The 9,040-nt window shown below is 63.3% G+C and overlaps 1 protein-coding gene and 1 long non-coding RNA gene across 2 annotated transcripts in view; one reads left to right on the top strand and one right to left on the bottom strand.

The window, feature by feature from the left end:
• Positions 1-3,059: 3,059 nt before the first annotated feature.
• On the bottom strand, positions 3,060-7,490 carry LOC129046866 (uncharacterized). The gene is made up of 2 exons (XR_008508675.1): positions 4,642-7,490; positions 3,060-3,125 (listed from the first exon to the last, which is right to left on the bottom strand). It is a non-coding gene; the product is annotated as an uncharacterized LOC129046866 (long non-coding RNA).
• Positions 7,146-9,040, top strand: part of RTN4R (reticulon 4 receptor) — a 96,748-nt gene continuing 94,853 nt past the window's right edge. Inside the window, exon 1 of the mRNA XM_036393368.2 lies at positions 7,146-7,722. Within this exon, the coding sequence (XP_036249261.1) occupies positions 7,701-7,722 (22 nt within the window). The 5' untranslated portion in view covers positions 7,146-7,700. The remainder of the gene's footprint in view (positions 7,723-9,040) is intronic.

Genomic DNA, 9,040 nt, shown 5'->3' with positions numbered 1-9,040 from the left:
CCCTGCCCAGCCCAGCCCTGGTGCAGTTTCATGGCAGGAGGAGCAGAGCAGCCCAGGGAACAGCTCAGACACTCTCTGCCTCTCCCTGGCTTCATGAGCTGAGCAGCTGGCAGGGCTGGAGCCAGGCAGAGCTCACAGCAGGGCCAGGGCCAGCCCCTGCCATGTCCTGTGTCCCTGCAGAGGGTGCCAGGCCATGCCTCTGTGCTCTGTGCTGGGGCTGGCCCTGCCAGTGCTGGCCCTGGGCAGCCTCTGAGGTGCTCTGGGACCCAGAGCTCACTGACTGCAGGGGAGGAACCAGGCCTGGCACATCAGCTGTGGGAGCTTGAGGGACCCCCAGGATCATTCAGTCCCACCCCTGGCCCAGCCCAGACCCCCAACAATCCCACCCTGGGCACCCCTGGCAGTGCTGCCCACTCAGATGTGGGTCCTTAATTCCTGACACAAATGGGCCCCACAGGGAGGCTTTTCCTGCATTAAATGTTGGCTCATTCCCCCTGAGCTCCAGGATCAGGAGTGTGCCCAGGCAGGGAGGGCTGGAGGTGGCACAGGAGGCTGGGATGTGACCCTGGTGTGGGTCAGGCACAGGGAAGGGCAGATGGAGCCACAGCTCCAAATCTGAAATGCCTCTGATTTGGCTCCATTGGATTTTATGGGGATAGAAAAGAATTTCCAGACAATTACAGAAAGCATTTCCACCTTCTGAGCCTCAGGCTGGGAGAGATCAGAGAACCATAAAATCTCCTGAGCAGGAGGGACCCCAGGGATCATTGATCCAGCCCTGTCCCTGCCCAGACCCCCAACAATCCCACCCTGTCCATCCCTGGCAGTGCTGCCCAAAGGCTCCTGGAGCTCTGGCAGCCTCGGGGCTGTGCCCATTCCCTGGGCAGCCTGGGCAGTGCCAGCACCCTCTGGGGGAAGAACCTTGCCCTGATCTCAGCCTGAGCTGCCCTGGCCCAGCCCCAGCCATGCCCTGGGTGCTGTCCCTGTCCCAGAGCAGAGATCAGTGCCTGCCCCTCCTCTTGCCCAGGAAATTCCTCCTGTGGACACCTGGGCTCCTCCTCTCTGTGGCACAGTTCCTGTGGGAGCTGAGGAGTTCTGGAGAATGATCCCAGAGCAAGGTCCCACCTGCCACAACTTCACATCCACTGCTCCTGCAGTTTTGTGTAAAATACCTGGTTTGTATTGGAAATGTTTGCTGTGCAGGTAGGATGGTTCAGTCCTGGTACTCTGTTCTGCTGCAAGAGTCCCTCTGCCAGCACAGAGCCTCCCTGCCCATGGCAGGGCATCAGTGCAGGCCTGAAAATGGAGCAGGAGCTGCTCTGGGTGCTGGGATAAATCCTGTCAGCACAGATCCTCCCTGGCTGCTGCCCTGGCCCAGGAGCCCTGCTGGTGTAGAGCCCCCCGGTGCCTCCCAATGCCCCCAGTGCTTCCCAGTGCTCCCAGTGCCTCCCAATGCTTCCCAGTGCTTCCCAGTGCCCCCAGTGCCTCCCAGTGCCTCCCAGTGCCCCCCAGTGCTTCCCAGTGCCCCCAGTGCTTCCCAGTGCCCCCCAGTGCCCCCAGTGCCTCCCAGTGCCCCCCAGTGCTTCCCAGTGCCCCCAGTGCTTCCCAGTGCCTCCCAATGCCCCCAGTGCCTCCCAGTGCCCCCCAGTGCTTCCCAGTGCCCCCAGTGCCCCCAGTGGTTCCAGTGCCCCCAGTGCCTCCCAGTGCCTCCCAATGCCCCCAATGCCCCCAGTGCCTCCCAATGCTTCCCAGTGCCTCCCAGTGCCCCCCAGTGCTTCCCAGTGTTTCCCAGTGCCCCCCAGTGCCCCCCAATGCTTCCCAGTGCCCCCCAGTGCTTCCCAGTGCCTCCCAGTGCCCCCCAGTGCCTCCCAGTGCCTCCCAATGCTTCCCAGTGCCTCCCAATGCCCCCAGTGCCTCCCAGTGCCTCCCAATGCCCCCAGTGCCTCCCAGTGCCTCCCAATGCTTCCCAGTGCCCCCAGTGCCCCCAATGCCCCCAGTGCCCCCAGTGGCTCCCAGTGCCCCAGTGCCCCCAGTGCCCCCCAGTGCCTCCCAGTGCTTCCCAGTGCCCCCAGTGGTTCCAGTGCCTCCCAGTCCCCCCCAGTGCTTCCCAGTGCCCCCAGTGGTTCCAGTGCCTCCCAGTGCCTCCCAATGCCCCCAGTGCCCCCCAGTGCTTCCCAGTGCCCCCCAGTGCTTCCCAGTGCCCCCAGTGCCCCCAGTGCCTCCCAGTGCCCCCCAGTGCCCCCATTGCCCCCCAGTGCGCCCAGTGCCCCCAGTGCCTCCCAGTGCCCCCCAGTGCCCCCCAGTTCCCCCAGTGCCCCCAGTGCCCCCATTGCCCCCCAGTTCCCCCAGTGCCCCCAGTTCCCCCAGTGCCCCCAGTGCCTCCCAGTGCCCCCAGTGCCTCCCAGTGCCCCCCAGTGCCCCCATTGCCCCCCAGTGCCCCCATTGCCCCCCAGTTCCCCCAGTGCCCCCAGTGCCCCCCAGTGCCCCCAGTGCCCCCCAGGCTGCAGGGGCCATGTTCCAGCTGCTGGAAATGCCCAGGACAGAGCCACGGTCTTGGTGCCCTTCACAAAAGCCAAGAGGTAGAAGGTGTCAAACACAATCTCTGTCAGTAGAGCAGTGGTGGTGGTGGCTCTGGAGAGCCCCTTCAGTTCTGCAGCTGGGTCTGCCCCGTGGGGTGCCCATGCCTGGCCTAGAGCAGGGGACACTGCTTTGGAAAGGTGTCCTTGTGCCTCTGCAGGGTGACTCTGCCACAGGGGTGTCACCTGGAGCAGGTGACATTGCCCAGCTGCTGCCTGCCCACATCTCCCCCTGCCTCCTGTGAGCACAGCAGTGCCAGAACTTGGCAGAGACTCAGTACAGAGTGCCAGGATGGTCTGGACTGGGAGGGACATTAAAAGAGCATCTTGTCCCCCTTCCACTAGAAAGAGAAAAAAATCCTGGTCCTTTGGTGCCCTTTTCTGCCTCCTTGCTCCTCTCAGAGGTGTTTCCAGGTGCTCCCAGCCCCATCAGACACAGGACAGCTGCAGCCACAAGGCCATGAGGGAGAAAGGTGAAAAGCCTTTCCTGGACCAGACCAAGATACCCTTTATTCAATACTGGCATTCAGGAGTCAACTCCTTTAGGCTCTGTTAAAAAAGAAAGAGGTGGGTGTGAGCACAGCAAAGGGCAATGAATCCCCATTTCATGTGCCCTATTTCCCCACATGCACCTCTCTCAGTGCCCACAGGCCCAGGAATGGGCCCTAAATCCTTTGGGAGCCCTGTGCTCACAGCTGAAGAGAGCAGGGAGGGATGGCACTTTGCAAACAAGACTCCCAACGTGCAGGAAGAGAACTGATCCCAGTGTGATTAAGCATCAGGTAGAGATGAACATGTAATTATCCAGTCAAAGCAAGGAGGCTTCATCTCGAGGAGCTGGCTCCTCTCCAGAGCCACTGCAACTGTGAGCAGCCCAGCTCCCCCAGGACATCTCCTGCCTGGGACTCCCCTCCTGCAGCAGCTTTGCTGGACACCCCCTTGCCACATGGAGAAATGTGAGCACAGGTGTCACACAGCAATGGGAGCACAGGTGTGACACAGGGAAATGGCAGCACAGGTGTCACGCAGAGCAATGGGAGCACAGGTGTGACACACAGGGAAATTGGAAGCACAGGTGTCACACACAGCAATGGGAGCACAGGTGTCACACAGGGAAATGGGAAGCACAGGCGTGACGCAGGGAAATGGGGAGCACAGGTGTGACACACAGCAATGGGAGCACAGGTGTCACACAGAATTTGGAAGCACAGGTGTCACACAGGGAAATGGGAGCACAGGTGTCACACAGAATTTGGAAGCACAGGTGTCACACACAGCAATGGCAGCACAGGTGTCACACATAGGGAAATGGGAAGCACAGGTGTCACACAGGGAAATGGGAGCACAGGTGTCACACAGAATTTGGAAGCACAGGTGTCACACACAGCAATGGCAGCACAGGTGTGACACAGGGAAATGGGAAGCACAGGTGTCACACAGAGCAATGGGAGCACAGGTGTGACACACAGCAATTGGAAGCACAGGTGTCACACAGAATTTGGAAGCACAGGTGTCACACAGAGGGAAATGGGAAGCACAGGTGTGACACAGAATTTGGAAGCACAGGTGTCACACAGCAATGGCAGCACAGGTGTGACACAGCAATGGCAGCACAGGTGTGACACAGCAATGGCAGCACAGGTGTCACACAGAATTTGGAAGCACAGGTGTCACACAGAATTTGGAAGCACAGGTGTGACACAGAATTTGGAAGCACAGCTGTCCAGCACGGGGCACACAGCAGCAGTTTCTCAGTTTCTGTGCCCTGTCACACGGCCTGGAGGCAGGGCTGGTCCGAGCACACCCTGGAGCGTCACTGCATGCCAAGGTCACAGCCCCAGCTGCCTCACAGCGACCTCTGAGCCACAGCTGCTGGGTCAAACAGCCCGAGGAGGGGCAGGATCTGCACCAGAGTCAGCCCCAGCCCTGTACAGATGTGTGCTCTCCATTTCCAGATTAACCTTTCAGAAATGTCAGCCAAACAACCGCTGCCTCCCTCGGACAACCTGGAATTTTTGGGCCTGTGACTAGAGCTTCAATTAACTCCTTCAGTGCTCCTGCTCACCTTCCAGCCCTCTCCCAGGAAATTCCAGCTCCAGGGCCCTTTCTTCTGCAGCTATTTTGATGCCCTGCACGTTGTGACCTCTCTCTCCTGCTGCACCGCTTGGGATGGTGGAGTCAAAGGGCACTGCTGAAACAGGAGTGCTTGCAGGTGTGTTCACAAGGCACATTCCTGATCTGTGCTAGCTGGGCTGCAGCAAGAGCAGGGCAGGGTGGGATCAGCCTCCCTCCCAGAAGATGTCCATAAACAACAACAGAGTGTGCTGCAGCAGATTGCACAGCAATGTTCCTGCTCTCTTCCCAGAGCTCATCTCTCCTGGCATTCCCAGAAAACCCTTCTGTGCCTTCGGAGCAGACCTGCCATGGCTGGCCCAGGCACCCAAGAGTGGCCCAAGTGTTCCAGCTGTGGCCCTGTGGGCACACTGCTCCTCTGGCAGCACGTTCATCAAGAGCTCTCCTGTTCATTAAGTGTGTACAGGGCTCCTGGAATATCCAGGATGGGCAGGAGGCAGCTGGGAGTCACCCAGAGCAAACAGAGGGAAGGGGGCAGGCAAGGCAGAAGGGGCAGAGGAGCTCAGGGCATGCCTGAGCTGGGCTGCAGGTGTGGGAAGGAAGAGGATTGGGGAATCATCACTGCACCTTTGCACTCTGGAGGAGCAGAAAGAGAGTGGCCAGAGGGAGCCCCTGCCCTCCCCAGGTGCCACCTGCCCTCTGCAGGGGGCTGTAGGAAGGGGCTGCAGCCCTGGGCTGCACAGAACTTCACATCTGCACTTAGAGGGTGTCTGGACAGCTCTCCTGCATCATCTTCAGATGGGGCTTCAAGGACCTATTGAAGGTATCCCTGCCCACGGCAGGGATTGGAACCAGATGAGCCTTAAGGTCCTTTCTAACCCAGCCCTGCTGTGATTCTGAGCCCAGCACCTCGGGCCAGCTGAGGCTGTTGGCACAAACAAGGCCCACACTGAGTAATTCACCCCCAGCTGCCCCAAGTGTCCAGCTGGGTGCCTTTGGTTGAGTTTCTTTGTTCCATAGATGATTGTGGGCTGGGTCAGTGGGAGGCACCCTCAGCCTCTGGGTTGTGCGCACAGGAGAAACTGAACCCTGGCTCACCTTGCAGTGATGCCTACATGGAAAGGTGGAAACTGGGCAGGCCTTGGAGGGATGTGGTTGTGACAACAACCCCGAGGGCAAGCTGGAGAGATGCCCAATATTGGGTACAAACCCACTGAGGAATGAAGGCTCAGAAGCATTTCTATACCCAGTGTACACCAGTAAAGATAATTACACACATTATAAAACCTCAGAATGGATTGGGCTGGAAGGGACCTTAAAGCTCATCCAGTGCCACCCCTGCCATGGCAGGGACACCTCCCACTGTCCCAGGCTGCTCCCAGCCCCAATGTCCAGCCTGGCCTTGGGCACTGCCAGGGATCCAGGGGCAGCCCCAGTTGCTCTGGGCACCTGTGCCAGGGCCTGCCCACCTGCCAGGGAACAATTCCTATTTCCCAATATCCCATCCATCCCTGCCCTCTGGCAGTGGGAGCCATTCCCTGTGTCCTGGCACTCCAGTTCTTCATGAAAAGTCCCTCCCTGGCTTCCTTGCAGCCCCTTCAGACCCTGGAAGGTGCTGTGAGGTCTCCACACAACCTTCTCTTCTCCAGGCTGAACAATTCCAGCTCCCAGCCTGGCTCCCCAGGGGAGGGGCTCCAGTCCAGAGCTGCTCCCAGAGCTCCATCTCCCATGTTTGGGGGGTGCCAGGGCTGTATGCAAAGTCCCAGGCAGGGTTTCACATGGATACAGGTACATCCACACATTGTCCACAGATCTGGTGGCAGCTGAACCTCTGCCTAGCAGGGACAGAGCCACCATCTCCCCATACTGTGGATGTTCAGCTTTCCCCGGCACAATCCTTCCCTCACTGAGCAAATGAGTTCGCTTAATAAAAATCCATCTTTCTGCTTCCCAGATGGGACGGGGGCAGATGGGATCTGCCTGTGCAGGAGCCCTCGTGCCCCCAGGCCAGGGAAGGGGGCCGGAGGGCTCGGCAGGGTGGGAATCCAGCTACAGTGAAACCCTCGGGCTCTGTGGGTAAACTGAGGCGAGCCGCTGTCCTTGCTGCCCGCGGGAGAGGGATCCCGAAGGGCAGGGATGGCGAGAGAGCTCAGCCACAGGGAGGAGTTCTCAAAGGGCTCTCTGACATCCTTCCCTCGGGAAAGCAGCGGCTCCGCACCCGCAGCAGCCGAATCTGGTGAGGAAGAGGAGGCACCGCACGTTCGGATGTCTCTCGCCGCCTCCCCGGCGCGCAGATCCAGAGCAGGGGCAAACACCCGCCGAGGTCTCCGGTGCCTCCCCAGGGGCTCCGAGCCGCGGTGCCCGGGGCGGTGCGGGCGCGGCTGCGGCGGGAGCTGGGGAGGAGGGAGCGGGCCCGGTGCCCGCCGAGCCCGGCCGTCCCTCTCCGCCGCTTCCTTTAGGTGGCACCGCTCCTCCAGGAATGAGCTCCGGGCCCCGCGCAGCCCTGCCCGGGCAGCGGCCGCACCGCGGGGGCTCCGCCGCGCACCGCACCGTCGGAGCGGCCCCTCCTCCCCTCGCCAGCCCGTGCCCGGCTCCCCCGTCCTCCCGCTCACTCCTCCAGCCAGTAAATCCGATCTAGGCTGATTCCTCTCACGTCAAACCACATGATCCCATAAAACATTCATCGCCTCTCCATCCCCGCTCGCTCGCCGCTCGCTCCCGGGATCCAGCGCAGCCGGCTCCGCTCCCCGCCGGGATCCGCCGCAGCCCCGGCCCCGTGCGTGCGGCGGGCGGGCGGGCGGAGCGAGGAGGAGGCAGGCGAGGCAGGCGAGGCGAGGCAGGGAGGGGGAGCCTCGCCTGGATGCTGACTCCAGCTCGGGGGCTGCTCATTCCCCCGATGAGCGAGGGCACCGGGAGCGCCCCCCCCTCCCCGTGCGCCGCCGCTCCCCGCTCGGGCTGAAGTTTGGCTCCGGGATCTGCCCCGCTTTCCCAAGGATTGTACCGCTGCCGCTCCACTTTGCGCCTCCAGACGTGCCTTCCCCGACCCCTAAGATGAAGAGGGCGATAGCTGAAGGTACGTGCGCCCCGGTCTCCCTCCGCCGCCGCGGCTCCCCCGGGCAGGGCACGGCGGCCGCGGCCCCAACTTCGCCCGGCGCCGGGAACTTCCCTCGCCGCAACTTTTTTTTTTTCCCCCGTGGGGTCTTCGGGAACGGCCAAGGTCCCGCGAGGAGAAGAGGGGCCGGGGGCCGGGCCGGGAGCGGGCGCTGGGGCCGGGAGAGGCGGCGGGGAGGGCGCGGGGGGAGCGGGAGCGCCGCGGCTGCGGGAGCGGAGCGGAGGCGAGGCCGGAGGGGGAGCGAGCCCCGGGCACGGCTCGGCTCCAGCCGCGGAGCAGGGCAGCGGGAGGGAAGGAGGACAGAGGGATGGTGGAAAGGGAGCAGCGGGCTAAGCCCCCTCCAGCCGCCGCCCAGCCTGGCTTGGCTCAGATCGGCCTTGGGGTGACCGGGCGAAGTTGGTGCCTCCGGGGGAAGCGCGTCCGCACCCCGCACCCCGCACCCCGCATCCCGCACCCCGCATCCCGCACCCCGCATCCCGCACCCCGCATCCCGCATCCCGCACCCCGCATCCCGCGGCGGAGGGGCCGGGACGGGCGGAGAGGGGATGGGGCAGCCCGGCTTGCCCCGCTCGCAGCGCGGCCGCCGGAGCAGCCCCGGCCCCGCTCCCCGAGCCCGTCCCGCTCGCGGAGCCGCCGCACGGGGAAGTTCCCGGAGGCTCCGGGGGCTCCGCAGGGTCCCGGGGTGCGGTGGGGGCTCCCCGCAGAGCCCTCCCTCAGGGTTCCGCCGCTTCGTGTTCGGGAGCCAGAGGCTGGGGAGGGCTGGGGGTGCGGGGCTGGTGCCCCTTTCCATTCGCTCGCAGCGCCGGGGGAGAGGCACGGAGCTCGCAGCCTGGCACGGCCGGACTCTCTCCGCACCTTTTCCATGCACTTCGGCGATAACCTTCGCTTCCCGGGCCCTTGTGCGGGCTGGGGCTGGGGCTGGGGCTGGGGCTGGAGCAGGGCTGGCACAGGGGCCGGGGCTGCGGCGGCTCCCGGAGCTCCCCGGTCCCGCCGTGCCGTGGCCGCTTGCGAGGGCGCCGGGGGCACCGGGAAGCGGCCCCGGCTCGGGGGGACACTCGCTGCCGGGCTCAGCCCGCCGGAGCAGCAGCGTGTGCCGCCCAGGCGTGTTCGCTGGGAGCCAGCCCAGGATTGCAGTTCGGAACGGGAGGGACCAGCCCGCGGTGGGAGCTCCCGGGCTGGCCGGGGCTGGCCAGGGGAGGTTCGGGCGTGCGGAGCCTCTGCCTGCTCTGACTCCGCTCTGTGCCGTCTCCGGCTCGCTTCCCGTTGCCGTCAGCGACAC

This window comes from Molothrus ater, chromosome 18 (genome assembly GCF_012460135.2).
Source record: "Molothrus ater isolate BHLD 08-10-18 breed brown headed cowbird chromosome 18, BPBGC_Mater_1.1, whole genome shotgun sequence".
Lineage (NCBI taxonomy): Eukaryota > Metazoa > Chordata > Aves > Passeriformes > Icteridae > Molothrus > Molothrus ater.
Note: the sequence above shows the minus strand (reverse complement) of the source record. Positions and strands in the feature narration are given on the sequence as shown.